This window comes from Bison bison, unplaced genomic scaffold, assembly GCF_000754665.1.
Source record: "Bison bison bison isolate TAMUID 2011002044 unplaced genomic scaffold, Bison_UMD1.0 scf7180017864139, whole genome shotgun sequence".
NCBI lineage: Eukaryota > Metazoa > Chordata > Mammalia > Artiodactyla > Bovidae > Bison > Bison bison.
In genome coordinates this window covers 3,610,064-3,637,916 of record NW_011494711.1, presented here as the reverse complement: position 1 = coordinate 3,637,916, position 27,853 = coordinate 3,610,064, and the positions used below count along the sequence as shown (strand labels likewise).

General features: G+C 37.8%; 1 protein-coding gene across 2 annotated transcripts in view; it reads right to left on the bottom strand.

The window, feature by feature from the left end:
* The window catches only part of EPC2 (enhancer of polycomb homolog 2 (Drosophila)), a 129,278-nt gene that overhangs the window by 31,702 nt on the left and 69,723 nt on the right, over nucleotides 1-27,853 (bottom strand). For both annotated transcript variants that reach the window (XM_010839955.1, XM_010839956.1), the window contains exons 3-4: nucleotides 10,007-10,152; nucleotides 2,426-2,632 (exon numbers count right to left, since the gene is read on the bottom strand). In XM_010839955.1, the coding sequence (XP_010838257.1) occupies nucleotides 2,426-2,632; nucleotides 10,007-10,152 (353 nt within the window). The remainder of the gene's footprint in view (nucleotides 1-2,425; nucleotides 2,633-10,006; nucleotides 10,153-27,853) is intronic.

The window sequence follows — 27,853 nt, the reverse complement described above, 5'->3', positions numbered from 1 at the left end:
CGCTCTAAGTGAACAGAGCTAGGAAATAAGCCTATAATACATTTATGTACATCGCACAGATTTATATCTATTTCTAGCTGCAGCAATATTAAAATCTGTAAGTTCATAGTGACATCTTTTCTGTGCTTTTAAGATTGTCTACTTCCTATATTCAAATTTACTCATTCCCTTTACCCTTCTCCACAACCAACTCTGTTTAGAGCAAATTCCTGTCTTCCTATTCCAGTTAAATATTACAGTTTTGATCAACTGCCAAATCTCTAGGGAAGCAGTTCTCAAACTGCTGTAATTTATAGTTAACTATAGATCTTTGTAAACCAAGGCTAATTCACAAGTGATTGTTATGTGCAGCCAGACTGAGAAGCACCACCCTGGAAGTTTGTTCTCCTGCCTATCTTGCTTCACCTGGGCCACACAGGAGGAGAGAACGAAGGCACACATGTTAACAGTTTTACCTGTGGGTTAAACACATAAATGTATACGCTGATTCAAGCCTTCCCAGTCAGTGCATTCAGACACGCCGGCACCTTAACACCATCTCACTTAAGAATGTCCTAAAGCACTTAAGCACTCACAAACTAAACATTAGTTTAATGATTAAAATTAAGTTCTAGACTTCTAAGAAAATATTTCAGAAGTCCTTTACTCTAGCCTTTGCAGCAGCTATTTATATAGCTACCCCCTCTGGAATGTTTTTAAGTTTGTGGGAATAGGAAAGGAAGCAGAGAACCTCTGTGAACTAGTATTCATTTTTTGCATATCCCAGTGCCCAACCACCTCTTGAACACCTAGGGTACTCATTCTCGACTGCTTTCCCAATTTTCTCATTTTAAAACTCAGACATTTCCAAGAAACAATAGTATATGTGAAGGGGAATAGTCTCTGGTCCCACAACTAAAGACAGAGAAATAAAAAGACCATTGAAAAAGAAAATGTACCATGCTAGAGATGAATAAGAAAATAACAGATAAGAGGAAGGTTAGGAATCACAGCGTCAGGAAAATGCTGGCCTAGTTATTATACAATGGAGAAATGCCTAAACACAGGAACTTGTTTCTAGCAATTCGCAAAATGTGCTGGTTAGAAAACAGTGATTTAACTTATGTAAGAATAAAACACATTTAAGTATTAGGAATATTGTTTTTTTATGTCAATAATACTGCTATCTTAAGTATTCATGCTTATCCATTAAAAGAAACCCAACAGTACTTTTCCTTCAAAATATATTGCTGTTTTGCAATACATCTGAACCAATTATATTTCTCTTAAAAATTGGAAATTCAGATTTTTCAATAATTCAGATAAACCTCTCCTTCCTCATATCTAAATTTATAAAACCTTACTGTATTTACAAACTTATCTCATATAGTCTTTTCTAAACAAGGCATTAATCTTCATGAAATATCTAATATCTCCGTAGCCAAAAACCAAAACACCAAATTGAAAACTCAGTCTGGGTTAGGGAAGGTCCTCTACATTTGGGAAATCCAAGAAATAGTTATAAAAACTAGTTGTTAAGCAGAAGAGTTTCCCCTAAATATACTATCCCTGGCAGCTGTTATGCTTCACAGCTGTTATATTAACAGCTGACAAGGACAAGCACTCCATGTTTGGAGAAACAGGAATCCAGAGAAAACGCTGGACCTCCAATTACAATTCCTTCCGTTTTTTACGTTTGCATGTTCCTAATATTCTACAATGTTACAGAATGTGTTACTGCGTCTGGTGTTTATTATTAATTATGAGAAGTGGAAGACAGTGACTACCCCCTCTAAAATAACGTTTTCTTCTTTACCGTATCATTTCACAGCATGAGACCCAGTTTCTCTTAGAATTCTGGCTCATCTTGCTTGTGAAAGCTAGGTGAGGACAAGTTTGTCAATTTGAAATCTGACACAACTGACAGTTCAGAAAAGGGGAAAAAGATTTTGCCGTCTTACTGTCTTACTTGTGACTGTTAGCAGAACAGGCTTGAAAATGAACCTTTACCAACTTCCCATGACCCCACAGTAGTTAGAGGGAGTAAAGTCCTTTTTTACATTCATGATTTAGAATATGGTTTCAAAGGAACTCTTAAGCTTCCAAATAGAAGATACGTATAGAATGTACAGCTTACTGAAGAACTCAAAACTCCTGTTTCCTCATAACATGAATTTCCTCATATCACTTCAACTGCAACCCTAAAATGATGTAATCAATAGATTTATAAAGCTCATTGGTATTAAATAAACATTAAACAAACATTGCAAACAACTGGAGGATAGAGGTTACTGAAGAGCAGGCTTTCTAATATAAAGTTCAACAATGTCATTAGCGTCACTTTATGTCCAAATTACTCAAAATTACTCAAGCTATAGGCAGAAAAAAAAATATTGGTCTTAAATACTATCTAGGTACATTCAGTTAAACCTAATTTGCATATTACCTTTCGAGTTTGCATTTTTTCTGTTCTCCTCCGAAAGGCAACATAAGGGTCATTGTTGGTAGAGCCATCTCTTTTCTCTTGTTTTATCTGAGGAATGAGGGATGGTCCCCTGCAGTTTTTACGTTTTCTCACCCAGTAGTCATATACAGCTTTAATAAGGTAATCATCTTCGTTTAGCAGCAGTTTTGCTTCTTGAAGTGTTACAAGCTAAATAAAAAATAAAAACTGTCATTAATTACAATCCTTGGGGAAAACATTTAAAGATTAAACTTTGTCTACAGGAAAAAAATGTGATCAGTCTAACAGTTATGATCAGGTATCATGATGGCAAAAAGCACAATTCAATTCAATCTAACAAAGAATTTATTAGTAAGATTTACCAAAATTAGAAATTTGCCCTAAGAGGTAGTGAGTTCCACCACTTAAAATATTTAAGAAGCCTGAATTAATGAGAAGTCTACAGTAAGTCTTGAACTAGAGATATCCAGAGTCCTTCGAAATTCTGATACTCTGTGATTCCACACACTGGAGGACCTACTAGTCTTCGTCTACTAGCATCATTAAGCATTTCTGTTTTTCAACAGAAAATAGAATTTACAGGTGGTTTCTTTTTACCTCCCTCCAAAATAAATGATGAATACTTTCTAATATATTGCTAACTGAATACACACATGACTTCTCTGAAATTGAAAAGGACAAACTGAGCATGTTTCCAGAATTTTCAACACTATACAATCTTGAATTTTTTGTACCAGTCACATACAAAACAATTTCTCTACAAAGCTGATTAAATACTAGAGAATCCTTATTCTCAATATTCATCTTTCTGATGACAATGTCATGTCTGGGACAGTGGCATCTCAGAGATCTCTCTCTCCTTTATCAATGCAGCCAACATATGTTGACATTATCTCAAAAGTAAAGTTTGTAAAAATTTGCTTGGTCACATCTGTTTCCCTGCTCTTTGCGAAGATCACAGAGGCTAACAAGATGGATTAGGGGTTACAAAGATCCATTTGTAGTGAAGCTTAGAAAAATATTATGGAGTTTTAGGGCTGTGAATGCCTACTGAAGTAGTGGTACCCAAATCTTTTTACTTTTATTACTTTAGAGATGAAGATTCATTTTCAAAACAAACTGAAATATCTCCTAAAACTTGGAAATGGGGGGGAAATATCACTGAAATTTTAAGATCAGCATACTAATCAATTTGGTGGTTGTATTAATTCATTTGAAGAAAGTATGACTTACAAAACGTATTTTTAATATGATCTGATTTCTCATATTGGTATTACTTGATGCAATAAATGTAACAATCATTTGGACAATGATCATTTGGACTTTTAGTCCTATGATGGTGACTACTAGAGCTAATTAGTTGGTTTCTTATTATAATTTGGCTGCCAAGATGGTGTGACTACAGGAAGAGACTACACTGACAATATCAACTCAAGTATTCCAGTCCGTGTGACAGTTACTTTTAGTGCAATACAATTATAAATGGCCATTGTGTGGTTTATTCAGTCTCAGTGGAGTCAGCTTAAGTGCATCTGAGAGACTGAGTAACATGGTCTCTAAAGAGGACAGCCAGAGCCTGAAACATGAGACCAAACCAAAAGAACGAATATTTTCCAAACATCAGCCTGAAGTGGACACTCTCCCACTGTTGAAGTTCTGTGGAATGATGATGCATACTTTCAAAGTCTATAAGGATGGTGGAAGAATAAGAACAGAGTTTTCTGATCTAATAAAATTCCACCACATGCTTGGGGCTTCGTAGCATAACTGGTAGCTCTGGGGACCAAGGGGAACAGTGCTGTGACATGTTGCATGTGCTTCAACTCTGGTCATTCTGCTTCTGATAAAATTTTATAACCTTCACTGATTAAATCAAGAACTTAATCTAATCCTAGAGTGGGGAGGAACATAATCTCTTTCCATCAACCCGCAGAATCATGGTGAATTGCCTATACAGTGTTATCAAAATAACACTGCTTCCTATCTTTCTGCAAGAGATGTCAGGAGATTAAAACAATGCCTCAGATTTTCTTCTCTTGGTGCTTCTTGCTCCTGCTAGAAATGTCCTGCCTGGTGGTTAAGTACCCTCTTTATAGCTGAGGTAACAAGAACCCAATACACAGTTTAAACATCCTGACATTACTTTTCTGGGTTAACTGTATTTTCTCAGTCAACTGCTGTTTTCATATTGTTATATCGACTGAGCGACTGAACTCGACTGATGACCAACTTTTATTTTATTGGATAATTTTGGTTTTACTCATTCTGTAAAAATTAGCTTTAGTTATTCTAGGGCAACCAGTATCAGTGCCTCTCTACTATCATGGTGACAACATTAAATTTGACTGGCAAGATCTATTTACAGATAAAATAGCCACAAATTAAACCACATGATTGAAAATCCACAAAAACAGAATCCCACTACTTTTATATCCTAAGATAAAAGTTCTGCCATTTAGCACTTCACCCACTAGAAAGCAGTGGAAACTACTATTTAATTGGCAAAGGGATCTGTGATAAATTTATGATTTCCAAGACAGCTCTGACTTACTTGACTTACTTATTTTGAGGGTAAGGGATGGGAGATAAAAATTATTCTTCTTTTAGACTGAATACTCATTGGAAGGACTGATGCTGAAGCTCCAATACTCTGGCCACCTGATGCGAAGAGCCGACTCATTGGAAAAGACCCTGATGCTGGGAAAGATTGAGGGCAGGAGGAGAAGGGGGCGACAGAGGATGAGATGGTTGGATGGCATCGTCAACTCAATGGACATAAGTGAGCAAACTCAGGGAGAGAGTGAAGGACAGGGAAGCCTGGCGTGCTGCAGTCCATGAGGTTGCAAAGAGTCAGACACAACCGAGTGGCTGAAAAACAACAGACTGCAACTAGCTCCATGAGAACAAAGATCATTTACTTTGCTTACATACAAAACTCAGCCTTCCCTGGTAGCTCAATGGTAAAGAGTCCACCTACAATAAAGGAGATGCAGGGGACACGGGTTCGAACCCTGGGTAGGGAAGATCCCCTGGAGGAGGAAATGGCAACCCAATCCATTATTCTTGCCTGGAAAATTCCAGGACAGAGGAACCTGGCAGGCTACAGTCCATGGGGTGGCAAACAGTCAGACATGACTGAGCATGCACACATATACAAAATTCATGGTTTAGAAATTTCAATAAATGCATAAATTTAATATTTAATACACAAATGAATAAAACACATGTAAAAATTAATGCTTTTACATATAAAATAGCCAGTTAAGCAGTAAGTCCAACATTACTATATCAACTACCCAACAGTCCAATAATAAGTCTCAGTCCATCATTTGTGCTATCGGTTGTGGGTAAGATAACAAAGTAAACTTTAAGACAAATCCAGTACCTAAAGAAACTGACAATATGGGAATTAAGGTAAGAGACACAAATTAATAAGAGAACAACGTAAGAACTTCAGAACTGAGTATTAGTGCATGCCAGGCTTCCCTTGCCTTCACTCTCATCCCTGAGTTTGCTCAAATTCATATCCATTGAGTCGGTGATGCCATCCAACCATTTCATCCTCGGTCATTCACTTCTCCTCCTGCCTTAAATCTTTCCCAGGAATCAGGGTCTTTTCCAGTGAGTCAGCTTTTCACATCAGGTGGCCAAAGTATTGGAGCGTCAGCTTCAACATCAGTCCTTCCAATGAATATTCAGGGTTGATTTCCTTTAGGACTGACTGGTTTAATCTCCTTGCTGTCCAAGGGACCCTCAAGAATCCTTTTCAACAACATAGTTTGAAAGCATCAGTTCTTCAGCACTCAGCCTTCTTTGTGGTCCAACTCTCACATCTGTACATGACTACTGGAAAAATCATAGCTTTGACTATATGGACCTTTGTCGGCAAAGTGATGTCTCTGCTTTTTAATATGCTGTCTAGGTTGTTCATAGCTTTTCTTCCAAGGAGCAAGCGTCTTTTAATTTCATGGCTGCAGTCACCATCTGCAGTGATTTTGGAGCCCAAGAAAATAAAGTCTGTCACTGTTTCATTGCTTTCCCATCTATTTGCCATGAAATGATGGGATGGGATGCCATGATCTTAGTTTCTTGAATGTTGAGTTTTAAGCCAGCTTTTTCACTCTCTTCTTTCACCCTCATCAACAGGCTCTTTAGTTTCTCTTCACTTTCTGCCATTAGAGTGGTATCATCTGCATAGCTGAGGTTGTTGATACTTCTCCCAGCAATCTTGACTCTAGATTGTGCTTCATTCAGTCTGGCATTCCACATGATGTACTCTGCATAGAAGTTAAATAAGCAAGATGACGATATACAGCCTTGATGCACTCCCTTCCAAATTTTGAACCAGTCTGTTGTTCCATGTCCAGTTCTCACTGTTGCTTCTTGACCTGCATACAGGTTTCTCAAGAGGCAGGTAAGGTGATCTGGTATTTCCGTCTCTTTAAGAATTTTCCACATTTTGTTGTGATCCAAACAGTCAAAGGCTTTAGCCTAGTCACTGAAGCAGAAGTAGATATTTTTCTGGAATTCCCTTGCTTTTTCTATGATCCAATGGACGTTGACAACTTACTACTGGTTCCTCTGTCTTTTCTAAATCTGTACATCTAGAAATTCTCAGTTCACATACTGTTGAAGCCTAGTTTGAAGGATTAGGAGCATTACCTTGTTAGCATGTGGAATGAGTGTAATTTGAAAATGTAACTGTGATTTAAAAAAAAGCCAAAAAACAGAAGGTGGTAGTTTATTGAGAAAGACAGGCTCAAGTGAAAGGGCTCTTTTGGAAATAGGGCCCCTTGGCACATTTTTGGGCAAAAAGAAAAAGACTGAAGAAATGAGAGAAGAGATCATTGAAGATTGAGTATTCAAGGAACACATAGGTGCACAACAAAGAGTCAGAAATTTAGCAACTAAAGATAAGGGGTTTTAAAAACCCACAAGATCCTAAGTTTTGGGAGTCACTGAAGAGAGAATGAATATAGTATAAGATCATCTGAAGTTAAGAGATTAAGTTTTAGAAAGATTAAACTTAAGGGTCTGTGGGTCTAGATGGAGAATCCATAAGGCAGCACAAGATGAGAAAAAAGAATATCCTGGGGCTTAAGAAAGAGGTCAAGGCTAAAGGCATATGTATTTTATAATACACACAAAAATCCGCAATGAGGTGATTAACCCCCAAATAATCAGGATATGAATACCAAGAACAAAATTTTATGAAACCTTAATGTTCACAGCAGTTGAATGAAAAGGGAGCCAGTAAAATAAAGTTAGAAGAAATGGTCATAAAAAATCATTACGGAAACCAAAAGGAAATGATCTATATTTGAAAGACCAAAGGTGATGACAGTTTTAAGAAATGAGAGCTCAAATAAGACAAAAGGATGGGGGCTGAAAATAATCACGGATGCTGGCAACAGGAGTTTTCAATAACTTCATTGCAACAGTATCCACAGAATAGTGGCAGCAGAAGCTTTTGCCTCAGTCCATCTTTTATGTCTTTCTCTGCCAATCTAATACCAGTTTAACCATAAACTTGATTCCTTGCCCTGGACTCTGGTATTATACTGCCTTGCAAAATGAGCAAATAAAGAAACCCATGAATTCCCAGATCAGACACTTGGAATAAGGTCTGGCTTTTGCTTGGTTCTATTTAATCTCTGGTTCTATTAATAAGACCACCTTTTTATTCCTATGGCAAAACCTTCACCTTCATCTTCTTTGCAGAAAGTAGATACTATTATGCTCTGAGAACCTAGTCAATTGTTTTATGGCCTGGAAACTTGCATGTGAGCAAAGAGAACTGAAATAGGATGATGCTGATTATTGTTGTTGGTCAGTCGCTCAGGCATGTCCGACTCTTTGCAACCCCATGAACTGCAGCACGCCAGGCTTCCTTGTTCTTTACCATCTTCTGGAGTTTGTTCAAACTCATGTCCATTGAGTTGGTGATACTGATTATAGTGGATAGTTAATTGCATTGTTGACATGTTTTTTGTTTATCCTGTACTCACTTAGATGGTAAGTTCACAAAGGAAAAGCCTCTATCACTTGTCTTATTCACTTGAACATTAAATAAATATTACTAACTGAATGAAAGAAAGCAAACTACAGAAAAAACCGCTGCAAGCTTCTGATGACATAATTTCAGCCACCATGAGAATTTCTGAGCAATCATGGAAAACAGTAGAAATAACACAAGTCTGATCAAGCCTTAGGATTGCTAGGAAAATTTACACATAAAGAAGAAAAACTGAAACTATATCTGATGCCAGTGATCAAAATCCTAGGAAAACTGTGAGGACTAATTATAATGAGTTTCACCTTGATGATTAAAACAAATTTCCAATAAGAAAAGACAACCTCTCAAAAATACAAGTAGAATTATTTTTCATAGAGGAGATCTTTTACTATACAAAACCTATTAATAATTCAGTCAAAATAATCCATCTTTTCTTTTTCTTCTTTTTAAAATTTTTATACAATTAAGTTGAATTTTATAAAATTCAGTTTTAATGCATTTTTTGGGTTGGTATACTTTATATTACTTTCCATCAAAATGAGTTGTGGGGAGACTGATAGGCTAAATATGCAGTGAAGTCATTCTACAATGGATAAGTGTGGGAAATGTTCTGAAGAGCTGGTAATACCTCAGGGATTTAAAGGACTAACTTGGAAGTCGGGAGAAAATAATGAATTTGTATAGTTAAACAAGTGAAAAGTTTTAACAGTCTAGTGTAAAAAGCTTATTTATATTAGTAACTTCTTACTGCATTAATAAAAATTAGCATATTAATATACCACATAGGCACACCAACTATTACTTTTATTTTTAAAATTTAACTGTAATATCAATACATGGTCATTATAATAAATTTGGAAAACAAAGAAAAAGAACATAAAAATCACCAATAATTCCAGTACCTAAATATAACCATTGCTGGCACTTTGTTGCACATTCTTATTTTCTAGGCACATGTAGAAACGCTTTAAACAAGCCTTAGAGTTTTCCACTTTAGCAATTCTCTGTTCTGTTTTTACAGTCCCTGTATCATGTATAGAAGGTTCCACTAAAGAAAATTCCTTTTTTGTAAATAATTCTTTCACTTAAAATTTTCTATGTTATATAAATAAGCCAAACTAAAATAATCTTAAATGGTAAAAGCACCTTAATACAAATCTGAGCAACTTTATTGATGTGAGATGACTACCAATGCAACTCAACTGAGCAAATTTAGTTACTGAAGTGTCAAAAAGACAGTTCTATGAAAAGGATCAAGAAGATATTATAACAATGTAACTAGTATTATTTTTATATCCAAACAAGAAAAAAGTCAGAACTGTACTTTTCATACTCTTATTCAAAGACAGTATGCTTAAGTATTTCTTGAACTGTCAAGGAATATTGTAAATAGAAATTAAAGGATCTTAGGAAAAGAAATTCAAGAGACAGTAAAATAATATAAATGACAGTAAAATGTAATATACTTAGGTCTAAATAAAATGCAAAATAAAACTGCTAGTTAGATGAAATGTTAAGACAAGAGACATTTTTACAAGGTACAGTACCTGATTCGAACTGGCTTTTTCAAGTCTGTCAATCATAATTTCAAATTGCAAAGGCTTAATTTCCATCTTTCTGTTAAGTCTATTTAATAAGGTCTCATCTTCTGAGTCCATATCATAATCTGGTTGTTCATTGTCTAGATTAAAGGCTAGAAAAGAAAAAAAAAAATCTTCAAACTCAGGAGAAATCATGGAGTTATATAGTGTTTATATTTGACCACAGAATACTCCCAAAGTATATAAAGCACTGACCAGAGTTCATAAGCAGACATAAAAAAATTGGTTTTAGAGATTTAGCTGAAAATAAATTTTAATTCATATATGATTTAAAGTTTAACAGAACACTAAAATAGCAACTAGAATTTTTTATTTTAAAAACAAAGGGTCACAAATATATATTAAAACATAAAACTAACAAATATATTAAAAAAGATAATACTTATTCTCATGGTAGTTTGGCAGCATAATCAGAAGTTATGGAACAAAATTAACAATCCAGAAATAAATTCAAGTACAAAATATATGATGAGAATGGCATTTCAAATCATTGGAAATAAAACAGACTTAAAAAAAAAAGAGGCACTCACGTGACAGACTAATTTTCTTAAAAAAAATTTTTTTTAACATGTGCAACATTATAGATGGATCTGAGGCACTATGCTAAATGAAATAAGTATAAGAAAGACAAATAATGTATGATTTCACTTTTATGTGGAACCTAAAAAAACCCAAACTCATAGAAAGAGATCAGACTTGTGGTTACCAGAGGCAGAGGGTGGGATGAGGAGGAAACAGAAGGTAGAGGAGCATGAAAGATAAGGAAAAATTGCTAGGAAATTAAAATTTTCAAAATTTCACTTTTGGGGGTACAGTTTCTTCTCTTGGCTGTTAGGCTTTATCACCCATTAACAAAGAGAACAACCAATATGGCAGGTTATTAAGAGTTATTGCTTGAAATATTCTTAGTGATGTGTGCAATAAATTTGCTATTTCAAATGAAATCAGCTTTAAGGATTGTCTAGCTCTGAGAAGCTGAATTCTAAATTTGGCCAGAAATTCATTTCTGGGCCCCTGAAGTCAACTGCTTCTTTTTATGAACTGACAAAAATCAGGATGAGGTACTCACTAACATTTAGAACAGACCCCCACAATTTTGAATGGACCCCATGAACAGTATGATAAGGCAAAAAGATATGACATTGCAGATGAGAGCTCACGTCTGTAGGTGTCCAATATGCTACTGGGGAAGAGGGAAGAAACAGCTCCATAAAGAATGAAGAAGCTTCCAGTATCCTGCATTGAACCTGGACTGGCGACTCGTTTCATACATGATATTATACATGTTACAATGGTACGGAGAGGGAGGAGGGAGGAGGGTTCAGGATGGGGAACACATGTATACCTGTGGCGGATTCATGTTGATATATGGCAAAACCAATATAATATTGTAAAGTTAAAAAATTAAATTAAATTAAAATGTCAAAAAAAAAAAAAAAGCAAAAACAACGCCCAGTTGTGGATGTGTCTAGTGGTGAAAGTAAAGTCTGATGCTCTAAGGAACAATACTGCATAGGAACCTGGAATGTTAGGTCAACGAATCAAGGTAAACTGGACGTGGTTAAGCAGGAGAGGGAAAGAGTAAACACTGACGTTTTAGAAATCAGTGAAGTAAAGTGGGCTGGAATGGGTGAATTTAATTCAAATGACTATTATATCTACTACTGTGGGCAAGAATCCCTTAGAAGAAATGGAGTAGCCCTCACAGTCAACAAAAGAGTCCAAAATGCGGTACTTGGGCGCAATCTCAGAAACGACAGAATGATCTCCTTTGATTCCAGCAAACCATTCAACATCACAGTAATCCAAGTCTATGCTCCCAACTACTAATGCCAAAGAAACAAAAGTAGAACACTTCTAGAACTAACACCAAAGACATTCTTTTCATCACAGAGGATTGGAATGCAAAAGTAGGAAGTCAAGAGATACCTGCAGTAACAGGCAAGTTTGGCCTTGGCGTACAAAATGAAGTACGGCAAAGGCTAACAGAGTTTTGCGAAGAGATGCACTGGTCATAGCAAACACCCTCTTCGAACCACAAAAGAGATGACTCTACACATGGACATCACTAGATGGTCAATACAGAAATCTGCTCTAATTCAGGCTCTTAATGAAGATAAAGTATAGAATAGGCAAGAACTTTATTAACAGTATAAATTTTGAACAGCCTTTGAGGTTTGAAAAATCTCTAGCACATCCTATATCCCTCCTCATAATGAAGTCTCAAAACCACATTTTCCCAAGCCAGTGAAATATTTTTGTATCTTTTATAAATCCACTCCATTAACTTAAGGTATGTAGACCATGAAATTATGACAACTGGTTGGACTGTTATCTTTAGATATGAAAGACTAGTTATATTATGTACATGGAATTAATAAAATTGCCTTAATAGTGTTTTTCCACTGATTTCTCTGCCTAACTTGAGATAGTTAGAAAAATAGGTATTTAGAATGAAACCAGGAGTCATCAAAGTAACTGTTAGCCAAATCTCAATCATCTGTAACTGCTTTCCCACTACAAGATCAGAATTTAAAGACTTCCCTGGTGGTCCAGTAAATTCTGACTCTGTGCTTCCAATACAAGGGGCACAGGTTCAATCCCTGGTTGGCAAACTATGATCCTGCCACAGGGTGCATCCAGAAAGAAACAAGAGCAGAATTTAGAATGTGTGACAGATCAGATGGCCTGAAAAGCCAGAAATGTGTATTATCTGTCCCTGTACACAAAGTTTACCAACGTTTGGGGTAAACTCTACATATGTTGGCACTGACCGACTAAAAAACTTTCCTGATTATTCAAGACACATGGTCAGACCCACTCCTTATCCAGAACTGAGAAACTAAAGTTCTTTCTGGCTCCATGCCATCTTTTCTCTCAAATTTTCAAAGCCATGGAATGTGAGAATCAGACGAAATATGTCGTTCAATCTACCTCATTTCAGAGATGAAAATTTATTCCTAGAGAAGTTCTCAGGTCACGTCTCTTAGTGGCAGAAGCCGTCCTCAACTTCTTGAACCTACACTCAATCCTGACCTCAGGAGTCCCGAAACATGAATGTTCTGTATGGTGAGGGAGTCATATTAGAAAGTGAGCTTTTTAGGGACTTCCCTGGTGGTTGGTCCAGTAGTTAAGAATCCACCTTCCAATGCAGGGGATGTGGGTTCAATCCCTGGCCAGGAAACTAAGATCCCACATGCCCCAGAACGGCTAACCCAGCACCACAACTACTGAAGCCCAAGAGCTCTGCAGCCTGTGCTCCACGAGAAGCTCGCACACTGCAACTAGAGAAAGCGCCCACACTACAGTGAAGACCCTGTGCACTGCAGTGAAGACACAGCACAGCTAAGATAAAAAAGAACTTTTTTTTTTAAAGAAAGCTTTTTCAAAAGGTCTAAATTGTTGGGAATCTCCTCCTTGAATTGAACTGGCAACCACCTCCAGTTGAACTTTCTATTCTTTTAATTTATTCCAACTCTAATGCAAGTCAGAATGAAGAACTCGATAAAATGAAACATAAGCAGTGTACAGAATGAGACTCAGCAGGTAAGGAATCCCACCTGCAATGCAGGAGACCCGAGTTTGATCCCTGGGTAGGGAATATTCCCCGGAGGAGGAATTGGCAATCCACTCCAGTATTCTTGCCTGGAAAATCCCATGAACAGAGAGGAGCCTGGTGGGCTATAGTCCATGGAGGGTCACAAAGAGTCAGAAACGAGTCAGTTAGCACCTAAACAGACATCAGATTCATTATATTCTCTGCAGCCAAGATGGAGCAGCTCTATACAGTCAGCAAAAACGACCTGGAGCTGACTGTGGCCCAGATGATCAGCTCCTTACTACAAAATTCAGACTTAAGTTGCAGAAAGTAGAGAAAACCAATAGATCATTCAGATGTGACCTAAATCAAATCCTCTATGATTACACAGTAGAGGTGGCAAACAGATTCAAGGGATTAGATATGGTAGACAGAGTGAATGAAGAACTATGGATGGACTAACACCATAACACTAACACTGCATAGGAGGCAGTGACCAAAATCATCCCAAACAAACAGAAATGCGAGAAGGTAAAATGGTTGTCAGAGGAAGCTTACAAATAGCCGAGAGAAGAAGAGACGTGAAAGGCACAGGAGAAAGGGAAAGATATCCAACTGAATGCAAAATTCCAGAGAACAGCAAGTAGAGATAAGAAAGCCTTCTTAAGTAAACAATGCAAATAAATAGAGAAAAACAAAGGAATGGGAAAGACTAGACTCTCAAAGAAAATTAGAGATACCAAGGGAACATTTCACGCAAAGACAGGCACAATGAAGGAAAGAAAGGGCAAGGACTTAACAAAAGCAGAAGAGATTAAGAAGTGGTGGCAAGAATACACGGAAGAACTACACAAAAAAGGTCTTCATGACCAGGATAACCACGATGGTATGGTAACTCACCTACAGCCAAACATCCTGGAGTATGAGGTCAAGTGGGCCTTAGGAAGCATCACTACAAGCAAAGCTAGTGGAAGTGATGGTATTCCAGCTGAGCTATTTCAAATCCTAAAAGATGATGCTGTGAAAGTGTGACACTCAATATGCCAGAAAATTTGGAAAACTCAGCAGTTGCCTCAGGACTCGAAAAAGTCAGTTTTCATTCCAATCCCAAAGAAAGGCAACGCCAAAGAATGTTCCAACTACCACACAATTGCACTCATCTCACATGCTAGTAAAGTAATGCTCAAAATTCTCCAAGCCAGCCTTCAACAGTATGAGAACTGTGAACTTCCAGATGTTCAAGCTGGATTTAGAAAAGGCAGAGGAACCAGAGATCAAATTGCCAACATCTGTTGGATCACCGAAAAAGCAAGGGAATTCCAGAAAAATATCTACTTCTGCTTCATTGACTAGGCTAAAAGCCTTTGACTGTGTGGATCACAACAAACTGGAAAATTCCTAAAGAGATGGGAATACCATACCACCTTACTTACCTCCTGAGAAATCTGTATGTAGATCAACAGTGAGAACTGGACATGGAACAACTAACTGATTCAAAATGGAGAAAGGAGCATATCAAGGCTGGATACTGTCACTCTGCTTATTTAATGTCTATGCAGAGCACATCATGTGAAATGCCCAGGCTGGATGAAGCACAAGCTGGAATCAAAATTGCCAGAAGAAACATCAACAACCTCAGATATGCTGATGATATCACTCTAAAAGCAGAAAGCAAAGTCGAACTAGAGAGCCTCTTCATGAGGGCGAAAAAGCTGGCTTAAAACTCAACACTCAAGAAAACTAAGATCATGAAATCTGGTCCCATCATTTAATGGCAAATAGATGGGGAAAATGTACAAAGAGCGGCAGATTTTATTTTCTTGGGCTCCTAAATCACTGTGGACAATGACTGCTTGCTCCTTGGAAGAAAAGCTATAACAAAACTAGACAGGGTATGAAATAGCAGAGACAGCACTTTGCCGACAAAGGCCCATGTAGTCAAAGCTGTGTGTGTTAGTCGCTCAGTTGTGTCTGACTCTTTGCAACACCATGGACTGTAGCCCACCAGGCTCCTCGGTCCACGGAATTCTCCAGGCAAGAATACTGGAGTGGGTTGCTACTTCCTTCTCCAGGGGACCTTCCCGACCCACAGATTGAACCCTGGTCTCCTGCATTGCAAGTGGATGCTTTACAGTCTTCTGCATTCCAAGTGGATGCTTTACCGTCTGAGCTACTAGGGAAGCCCATAGTCAAAGCCGGTTACTGGTTTTTCCAGTAGTCATGGAGAGTTGGACCATAAAGACAGCTGAGTGCCAAAAACTTGATGCTTTCAAACTATGGTGCTGGAGAAGACTCGAGAGTCCCCTGGACAGCAAGATCTTTTTACCAGTCAATCCTAAAGGAAAACAACACTGAATATTCATTGGAAGGACTGATGCTGAAGCTGAAGCACCAATACTTGGGTCACTTGATGTGAAGAGCTGACTCACTGGAAAAGACCCTGATGCTGGGAAAGACTGAGGACAGGAGAAGGGTCAGCAGAGGATGAGATGGTTGGATGGCATCACCGACTCAACAGACATGAGTTTGAGCAAACTCTGAAAGATAGTGGAGGACAGAGGAACCTGGAGTGCTGCAGTCCATGGGGGTCACAAAAAGTTGGACACAACTGAGCGACTGAACAACAACCGTAGTTTCACTTTCATTAACACTATGAAAACTATACACATCTCTGCTATAACATGATATGAGTTTCTAAAAAAAAAAATCCTCTATATGTACAATTGTACATCAACAATAACAGGCTTATGTAAAGTCCATATAACTTATCAGAATCCAAAGAAACCATAAACATTATAACAGATGGTCATGTAAGTGACTTAGAATAGCTGGCTACTACCTCAGTTCAGTTCAGTTCAGTTCAGTCGCTCAGTCATGTCCGACTCTTTGCGACCCCATGAATTGCAGCACGCCAGGCCTCCCTGTCCGTCACCAACTCCCGGAATTCACCCAAACTCATGTCCATTGAGTCAGTGATGCCATCCAGCCGTCTCATCCTCTGTTGTCCCCTTCTCCTCCTGCCCCCAATCTCTCCCAGCATCAGAGTCTTTTCCAATGAGTCAACTCTTCGCATCAGGTGGCCAAAGTATTTGAGTTTCAGCTTTAGCATCAGTCCTTCCAAAGAACACCCGGGACTGATTTCCTTTAGAATGGACTGGTTGGATCTCCTTGCAGTCCAAGGGACTCTCAAGAGTCTTCTCCAACACCACAGTTCAAAAGCATCAGTGCTTCAGCACTCAGCTCTCTTCACAGTCTAACTCTCACATCTATACATGACCACTGGAAAAACCATAGCCTTGACTGGATGGACCCTTGTTGGCAAAGTAATATCTCTGCTTTTTAATATGCTATCTAGGCTGGTTATAGCTTTTCTTCCAAGGAGCAAGTGTCTTTTAATTTCATGGCTGCAATCATCATCTGCCATGATTTTGGAGCCCAAGAAAATAAAGTCTGTCACTGTTTCCACTGTTTCCCCATCTACTGGCCATGAAGTGATGGGATTAGATGCATGACCGTCATTTTTAAATGTTGAGTTTTAAGCCAACTTTTTCACTTTCCTATTTCATTTTCAACCAGAGGCTCTTTAGTTCCTCTTCACTTTCTGCCATAAAGGTTGTGTCATCTGCATATCTGAGGTTATTGATATTTCTCCCAATAATCTTGACTCCAGCTTGTGCTTCATCCAGCCTGACATTTCACATGAAGTATTCTGAATAGAAGTTAAATAAGCAGGGTGACAATACACTGCGTTGACATACTCCTTTCCCAATTTGGAGCCAGTCCATTGTTCCATATCTGGTTCTAACTGTTGTTTCTTGACCTGCATAGAGATTTCTCAGAAGGCAGGTAAGGTGGTCTGGTGTTCCCATCTCTTGAAGAATTTTCCAGTTTGTTGTGATCCACACAGTCAAAGGCTTTGGCATAGTCAATAAAGCAGATGTTTTTCTGGAATTCTCTTGCTTTTTCTACGATCCTGGTAGCTTATGGACTTCCCTGGTGGCTCAGTTGGTAAAGCGCCTGCCTACAATGAAGGAGACCTGGGTTCGATCCCTGGGTCAGGAAGATTCCCTGGAGAAGGAAATGGCAACCCACTCTAGTACTCTTGCCTAGAAAATCCCATGGATGGAGGAGCCTGGTGTCCATGGGGTCACAAAGAGTCGGACACGACTGAGCAACCTGACTTTTTCACTTTCACTTTCTATGATCCAATGGATGTTGGCAATTTTTCTCTTGTTCCTCTGCCTTTTCTAAATCCAGCTTGAATATCTGGAAGTTCTTGGTTCTCGTAATGTTGAAGCCTAGCTTATAGAATTTTGAGAATTATTTTGCTAGTGTGTGAGATGAGTGCAATTGAGTGGTAGCTTGAATATTCTTTGGCATTGCTCTTCTTTGGGACTGGAATGAAAACTGACTTTTTCGAGTCCTGTGGCAACTGCTGAGTTTTCCAAATTTTCTGGCATATTGAGTGCTGCACTTTCACAGCATCATCTTTTAGGATTTGAAATAGCTCAGCTGGAATTCCACCACTTTCACTAGCTTTGTTTGTAGTGATGCTTCCTAAGGCCCACCTGACTTCTAATTGGAGGATGTCTGGCTCTAGATGAGTGTGATCACACCATTGTGGTCATGTGGGTCATTAAGATCTTTTTTTGTATAATTCCCAGTTTTATATTATATAATTATAGAATTTTCACTTAAAGGGCTTTTTTTTGGGATGGGCATGGCAAGATAAAGTACTTTCATTTTTTAATGTGGTAAAATACATGTAAGGGAGAATTTTTTATTTTCTTAACCAGTTTTAAGCATATAGCTTAGTGATATTAAGTACACTCACAATGCTATGCAACCATCACCATCATCCATCTCTAGAAGCGCCGGAAGGGTTTCATAATTTCCTACTACTATTTCTTGCTCAAGCTGCCAAAAACATGAAGCAACTTAGAAAGGCAGAAAGCGAAGAGAAACTCAAGAGCCTCTTGAAAGTAAAAAAGGAGATGAAAGAGCCAGCTTAAAACCCCAAATTCAAAAAACTAAGATCACAGGATCCAGTCCCACTACTTTAAGGCAAACAGATGGGGTAAAAATGGAAAAAGTGACAAGACTTGATTTTGGGGGGGCTCCAAAATTACTGCGGATGGTGACTACAGTCATGAAGTTAAAAGAGCTTCCTCCTTGGAAAAAAAGCTATGACAAACCTAGACAAAATATGAAAAAGCAGAGATCACTACGCTGACAAAGGTCCATATAGTCAAAGCTATGGTTTTTCCAGTAATCATGTATGGGTATTAGAGCTGGACCACAAAGAAGGCTCAGAGTTGAAGAACTGATGCTTTCGAATTATGGTGCTAGAGAAGACTCTTGAGCGTTCCTTGGACAGCAAGGAGATCAAATCGGTCAATCCTAAATGAAATCAGTCCTGAATATTCTTTGGAAGGACTGATGCTGCAGTTGAAACTCCAATACTTTGGTCACCTGATGTGAAGAGTTAACTCAGTGGAAAAGATCCTGATGCTGGGAAAGATCGAGGGGAGGAGGAAAAGCAGGGGACAGAGGATGAAACAGTTGGATGGCATCACCAACTCAATGGATAGGAGTTTGAGTAAACTCTGGGAAATAGTGAAGGACAGGGAAGTGTGGCGTGCAGCAGCCCATAGGGTAGCAAAGAGTCCAACATGACTGAGCAACCAACCAAGTACTGTGTAGAAATAATACCTATTTCCTACACATACCAGAGAAATAGTTTACAGAGTGAGTCAACAGATGTTTGTAAAACATATAAAATCCTGGTTTAGCATGAATTCAACTTATTAAGTGTTTATTTAATGGGTCAGGTAGAAAGCTAGGTATAATAACCAGAGATAAACAGAGGAATCTCTGTCCACAGTTCCTCATTTTGAGTATGAAAATATTACACTTGTAAACACTCCTGTATACAAAAAGAACTTCCTGTCTCTCAAGGTTTTCCTCCCAAACACACATATCTGGTGGTCAATGCTTAAACACTGTTTCTGTGGGTATGTTTTTTAAAAAGTCATTATTTTATTTCTCCTGCGGTATGTCCCAAGTCTCACCCACATCTGGTTAGTTCCAAAATTATTCAACTTCAAAACTGGTCCAGCAACACAGCTGCCTGAAGATGAGCCTGGGAACTGTCAGAGACCTGCTGAGGTGTTGTAGGGCATGGGCCATGTCCAGAGATGGAAATGTGGAAAGCAGTCCCTTCCAGTACCACTCAGCTCCATTTTTGCCAAGCACCTTGCTCAGACGGGACTCAGAACATTGTTTGCCTTAACAAAGTATTATGCTCCATCTTTGAATTACATGACCATTGCCCTGCTGCTGCTGCTAAGTCGCTTCAGTCGTGTCTGACTCTGTGCGACCCCATAGACAGCAGCCCACCAGGCTCTCCCGTCCCTGGGATTCTCCAGGCAAGAGTACTGGAGTGGGTTGCCATTGACCATTGCCCAGTGAATGTCTTTTCTGTCCTCTGATTTAGAAGAGGGGTATGGCTGTATGTCATGCTTCTTTTGGATACTTATAGTAAAGAGGCTAACTTGTGTACATATTTCTGAATTTTAGTTCTTTGGAAGGGATTTACACCACTGATGGATAGCATGTGCTTATTTCCATTTCAAATGAGTAAACCCTTTTAAAACAAGCTTGGCCGTATCCCTCATGTTCTTCTTTTCCTACCAGAAATAATAATTACCGGGTTATATGGCTCTAGGAAATAAAGAGAAAAAAGGCCATACTGCTATTAAAAAAAAACAGTGACCAGAGAATACACTACCAATATTCACAAATACATCATATACTGAGAAATCTGAAAACGAATCGTGAAGGAGATGGAAACATCTCATATATTATCTGCTAACAGGCTCAATGACGCAGTCTGGACTAAAAGATTAGGACTGTACCCTACCATATTTGGGCATGCTTATTCAGAAAACATCATTAATATGAAGATTCCCTGAAGAAGCACTATACACTGGTCAACTAGGTACATATCCTCACTTTCAACAACTTGCAGAACACCCTACAGATATGAAGACTAGAAGGCTCTGCGTTTCTTCTTTCCACAGAGCACAGAGTACTGGGGATCTTGTAAAACAATGGGTAAACTAGGGTCGTCTGTCTGGTCTACAGTACATCTAATAATAAGCTCGTATGCACCAAATCGTAATGAGAAACTGCACTGTGCTTATCAATAAGCACCAACATTTGGTAAACTCCCAAGTCCCACTCCACACAGTCCCTGAGCCCCAAGGGCAAAAGCTGACTCCTAAGAAGAAAATTTACAAGAGCAGTCAAAAAATTTACAAGAAAGGAATAGGGATACTCAGATTGTTTCCTGAGTCCCCCTCTCCCAATTTTAAAAATCTATGGCAACTTGTCAAGAGGAAAACTAGAATAAACAAACATATGCTGGGAGATCTAGATGCCAATTAGCTTTATGACTCAAGTCATATAGTAGTTACTCTTTCCTGGTAAAAATCTTAAAAAGTAATAGTTTCTAAGGGGAGACGTAGACCAGAACCCAGATGTTTAATCACATAATTACATAACTAAATGGTTACCCAAGCAATATTTCATAAAGTAAATATTTCAGCGTCATAAAATCTGGGTAATTTTCATTTTTACAGGTTTTTTTTTTTAGTACATTTTGACCACCAGGGTTATATTTAAAAGCAAGACCAAAAAAATTTACAAATAACAAAAGCTACATGATATCTAGATCTTATACATCAGAAAAATGAGGTTAAAAATGGTGGTGAGTTGAGCACAGGTTTCAGGATCTCAACTCATAGAGCTCAGTGATTCTTCCACTATAACTATAATAAAAAGCTCCTTCATGGTCAAAAGGAGATAAATTAGAAGATTGTTTTCTGTTCAGCCATGGACTTAAATGCTTAAAATAATACATTACAAGCATTTAATAGCAAACAATAAAAAGATTTATTTACAAATAAATGCAAGTTGACTACCATGCATGTCAAACAAGTTATTGTGGGCCCAGTGCACCAGGCACTCAAGGATTTGTTAAAAACAAACATTAAAAATTAAAATAAAAACAAACTCTTATAAGACTTCCCCATTTAAAGTTATTTTACATTATGAAAATTTTCAACAGTTACTTATGAATTATTGATACTTTTTTAATGTTAAAAGAAGCAATATTATACAAAGCTCCTATTTTCATCCATGTTTCAAATTTTCTGAATGCTTATTTCTGGACTATTTGTCAATATCCAATCCCTCTGATGCAAGCAATAAAGTAAGACAGAAGGACCAGTACACCTTATTTTGTAAAGGTTCGTCTTTTAACAGTAACACTTGTAAGAGTGTCATTCACTTAAAAACTCTGATCTATCTCTTCCTCCAGCTCTGCATTTCCTTTCCTATACAATTTCCAAAATTATGTTTTTTAATCCACTGAATCCAGTAACAACAAACACTGACTGTACAACATGTGTAACAGGCTCCCTTCTAAATTAAGATAGATAACAATACCATAAAACACGGGATAAGTGATGAAAGGTAATTCCAGACTGAGAGAGTAGCAGGAAAAAAGCGAATATGCTTAACTGCAAAATATATTGATTATCAATGACGAGTTTGGCTAGTAGGCTAGATGATTACAAAGCACTTTCAAACAGTAGGACAAAAATTCAAAACCATATGACCACTGAAGTTGTAAGCATATATATAAAATGAACATATGAAGGGAAAAACATAGGCACAACACTCTTCAACATAAATTGCAGAAATATCTTTTTTGATCCGTCTCCCAGAATAATGAAAATAACAAAAATAAACAAATGGGATCTACTTAAACTCAAAAGCTTTTACACAGCAAAGGAAACAAACAAAATGAGAAGCTGACCTACAGACTGGTAGAAAATATTTTATGGATGTCCTTAAAAAAACAAAAATAGAGCTACCATATGACCCTGCAATCCCCACTCCTGGGCATATACTCAAAAAGAAAACATGATCTGAAAGAATACATGCACCTCAAAGTTCACTGCAGAACTGTTTATAACAGCAAAGATGGAAGCAACCAAAATGTCCATCAACAGAGGGATGGGTAAAGAAGATGTAGTGCGTATATACAACTGAATATTACTCAGGTATTAAAAAGAACGAAATAATGCAATTTGCAGCAACATGAATGGACCTAGAGATTGTCATAGTGAGTGAAACAAAGCAGACACAGAATGAAAAACATTGTATGACATCCCTTATATGTGGAATCTAAAAAGCAATGATACAAATGCACTTATTTACAAAGCTGAAACAGACTCACAGACTTAAGAAACTTCTGGGTGCCAGGGGAGAAGGATGCAGGGAAGGGATAGTTAGGAGTTTGGATATGTACACACTGCTATATTTAAAATGGGTAACCACAAAGACATGCTACATAGCATGTAGAACTCTGTTCAATGTTATGTTGAAGCCTGGGTGGGAGGGGAGTTTGGAGAATGGATTCATGTATATGTATGGCTAAGTCCCTTTGCTATCCACCCAAAACTATCACAAAATTGTTAATTGGCTATACTCCAATATAAAACAAAAATATTAAAAAGTATATATATATTTTTAACGTAGAGTTGATCAGTTTCACAAACCTAGCATCAGCAGTGCTACTGCATATCTAAATGCCAGTGAAATGGAAGCCAGTGTATACTAACATAGGCTCTGACCAGGTAGATCTATGAACTAAGAAGTAGTTGGAATAAATCATCTTCCTAAGATCACACGTACCTAACTCTAAGAAGCCCAGGAATCTGACAAAGGCTCACAAGCCTCTCTTTTACTTTATTATTATCAAAGCCTTTAAAACAGTGCTTCTCAAACTTAAGCACTCACCAGAATCATTTGATTGAATCAAACAGATTGCCAAGCTTGCATGACTGAATCAAACAATTTCGGACACAGCAGATCTGAAGTGGGGTCTGTGAACACGTTCCGAAGTGATGCTGAACGACATTCTGAAAACCTCTAGATTATAAAACTTTACTTATGCCTAATGTGAAATACGATGAACTTTTATTTCATCATAACTTTTATGAAATTCATGTATTGTTAAAATCCTCAGGCTTCAAATTACTTTCAAAGTAAGTTAATGACAAACTAGTACATTTCAAAGTTCAGAGGCAACCCAAGCACCAACCCCACTCCTTTGCTTGGAGCTCTCCAAGGTTCTGATAACTTGCAAACCTAGCAGTTCTAAATGTTGTACCAATAGATCATACAAATGTTAATTAAGTCAGAATTCTTGACTTTGCTTCTCTGAGATTTTCTACTGTTATAAGACTTGACCAGAGACCTCATTTACACTTTCTTCCCAATGTACAAAAAAATAAAATGAAGTGCAAAAGCGTCCAAGGCTACTTTCTACAAGCTAACATAGTGATCCAAATCCATCCACCAGCTGATTTATTCTAATAAGTGTTCTAGGTTTGTATCATACTTAAGATTATTTGGAGAAGGCAATGGCAACCCACTCCATGGAAAATCCCATGGATGGAGGAACCTGGTGGGCTGTAGTCCATGGGGTTGTGAAGAGTCAGACACGACTGAGCGACTTCATTTTCACTTTTCACTTTCATGCATTGGAGAAGGAAATGGCAACCACTCCAGAGTTCTTGCCTGGAGAATCCCAGGGACGGGGAAGCCTGGTGGGCTGCCATCTATGGGGTCGCATAGAGTCGGACACGACTGAAGCAACTTAGCAGTAGCAGCAAGATTATTCATTCCTGTAGTCTTTTTGCTGATAGCCAACAAATTACATTCCTCTCCCACTCTGAAGAATTCACATTTCATATAAACGACAAGTATTACTGGTGAAAACTGGTAGCAATGAGCTACTTTCATGAAACTACGACCATGAAAATGAGTAAGGGGGTATTTTGAAACTTTCAGGTAGAGATTTTCATCATTCGAGAGGGAAAAGAGCCTAATGATGTTAGAGAGGACCTAAGGGATGTGATCAGAGAAGGCAATGGCACCCCACTCCAGTACTCTTGCCTGGAAAATCCCATGGATGGAGGAGCCTGGTGGGCTGCAGTCCATGGGGTAGCGAAGAGTCGGACACGACTGAGCGACTTCACTTTCACTTTTCACTTTCATGCACTGGAGGAGGAAATGGCAACCCATTCCAGTGTTCTTGCCTGGAGAATCCCAGGGACGGGGGAGCCTGGTGGGCTGCTGTCCGTGGGGTGGCAGAGTCAGACACGACTCAAGTGGCTTAGCAGCAGCAGCAGCAGCACGGCATGTGATAGTTGATTTTTTTAAAAAAGTCAGGTGTATCAAGATAATGATCCTTTTATTCTCTCAAATTATGCTTTTTCTTAGTCTTCCCTTATCTCTTCCTTCAGATTCTTCCTCCCTTGTTTTCTAATAACTCAAGAGACAACTGGATAAGCAACAGTTCAGGACATGAGAATGCTAATGAATCCTAAACATATGAAAAGAACCTCAACCTCATTTATAAGAAATCTAAATTAAAACTACACTGAGAAATCAGAATAAAGTCTGTGTGTTAGGTAATACTAGATGAGAGGTATATAGGAACACTTTGTCACAACCTTCCCGTAAAAACTAAAATTTTTCCAAAATCAGAAGTTTATTAAAAAAAAAAATACTACATTGAGGTGTATTATCTAGTACCTACTGAACTGCTAAAATCAGAAAATTCAAAAGCAGTCTTTTGACAAGGATATGGGGAAATAAGCTCTTTCATACCTTGCTAGAAGACATCCAAAATAGTATTAACCCTTACAGAGGGCAATTTGACAACTTCTGTGAAGAAAAGATATAATCATACTTTTATGAAATTCTTTATATTCATTATCATTCACTAAGTCAATAACTGTAATAACAGAAGACTAGAAACAATCCAAGTTTCCTTCCATAAGAAACTGGATAATTAACTGGCACATCTCAAACACAAAGGACTATTTATGCAGCAGCAAAAAGGAGTGGGGACACACTCTCCATGCTAATATAGGGTAATTCCCAGACCACACTCCTACACACACATACACACAACATATGCTATAGAGTACATACAGTGTGCTAAATTTTGTGAAAGAAGGGGTATAAAAATATAATTTCCTATGTATGTGAATCTGTATCACAAACTCCTAAGAATTAGATAGGCTAATAAAAGTGATTACTAATAAAGGGAAGGTGACTCAGAGTAGAGAGTAGATAGGGATGAGGTTGTTTTTGTATATCTTTTATTTTGGAAACTTCTAAATGCATTATCTATTTAAAAATAAAAATCATGTTACTCCATGACTCTAAAAATAATGTTGTGTTCTAAGAAAATATTCTGGGTCAGTGAACCCTATGTACTCATATTCTCCCCAAGATTCTTCAATTCAAACCTCTTATTTTTCTTATTCACTTTCAGTCAATCTTTCAACCAGTACAGTACATCAGCAAAAAACCTCACTCAAGACCTTTGGGTTCATACAGTATCTTGGCTTAATCAGTACAAACTAATCCTAAAATTAAATGTAATAAATGAGTAAGAACACACATTCTATTAATATCTAATAGTGTAAAATAATAAACAAGTCACAGAAAAAGAACATATGTCTCTAGCCCACTAAATGGATAGGAACTTGAGAAATTAAACAGCAGTATTCTCATAAACAGACTTGTTTTAATGTTAGCAAAATATTAACTGGACTAGGAAATAAACTCAATATACAGAAGATATTAGAAGGATTTAAAATAGAAATCTTAATAGACCTGAAAAAAAATCCAAATATATAAAACACGAGTTAGAAAGAAAGACATAATTTCCTTTACAAAAAGAGATTCTTTAAAGAAAATGTCACCAAATATTCTTTTCAAAAATCATCCCTATGGTAGATATAAAATACCATATTTTAAAATATAGATTTTAGATTTCAAAACATACCATAATAACGCAATAATCAAAACAATATGGTATTGACATAAAGACCAGTGGAACAAGGAGCCAAGAAATAAACTGTCATGTAACATATGACCAGATGATCAAAAAGGGTGCCAAGACGGAATGGAGAAAGGATAGTCTCTTCAACAAACAGTGTTGGGAAAACTAGAAATCCACATGCAAAAGATGAAGATGGATCCTTATCTTACATCATATACAAATATCAACTTGAAACTCCTAGAAGAAACAGAGGGAGAAAACTTTGTCACAATGGATTTGTCTATGATTTCTTGAATGTGATACCAATAGCATAGGCTCCAAAAGCAAAAAGAGACAAATGTGACTGCATCAAACTTAAAAAGTTCTGCATAGCAAAGAAAACAAGCAAAGGAAGAGTGAAAACATGGAGAAAATATTTGCAAACCACATGTCTGATAAGGGGTTAACAACCAGAATATATAAACAACTCCAATAACTTAAACAAAAAACTACAATCAGACTTTAAAAATGGGCAAAGGATCTGAACAAACAATTCATCAAAAAAGATATACAAACAGCCAACAAGCATACTAAAATATGCTCAATATCACTAAACATTAGGGAAATATACATCAAGACTATAAGGAGAGGTCATCTTATCCTCACTAGGATGGCCACTATTAAAATATAACAAAACACAAAAGAATTACACTTAGTGTGACAATGGAGAAATTGGAACCCTTGTGCACTGCTGATATGATAGTAAAACAGGTGTTCCCACTGTAAAAAAAAAAAAAAGTTCCTCAAAAATTACAAGTAGAACTACCATGTGATCCAGCAATCATCAGTTCAGTTCAGTCGCTCAGTCGTGTCCCAGTCTTTGCTACCCCATAAACTGCACCACGTCAGGCCTCCCTGTCCATCACCAACTCCCGGAGTTTACCCAAACTCATGTCCATTGAGTTGGTGATGCCATCCAACCATCTCATCCTCTGTCACCCACTTCTCCTCCTGCCCCCAATCCCTCCCAGCATCAAGGTTTTTCAAATGAGTCAGCTCTTTGCATGAGGTGGCCAAAGTATTGGAGTTTCAGCTTCAACATCAGTCCTTCCAATGAACACCCAGGACTGATCTGCTTTAGAATGGACTGGTTGGATCTCCTTGCAGTCCAAGGGACTCTCAAGAGTCTTCTCCAACACCACAGTTCAAAAGCATCAATTTTTCCACGCTCAGCCTTCTTCACAGTCCAACTCTCACATCCATACATGACCACAGGAAAAACCATAGCCTTGACTAGACAAACCTTTGTTGGCAAAGTAATGCCTCTGCTTTTTAATATGCT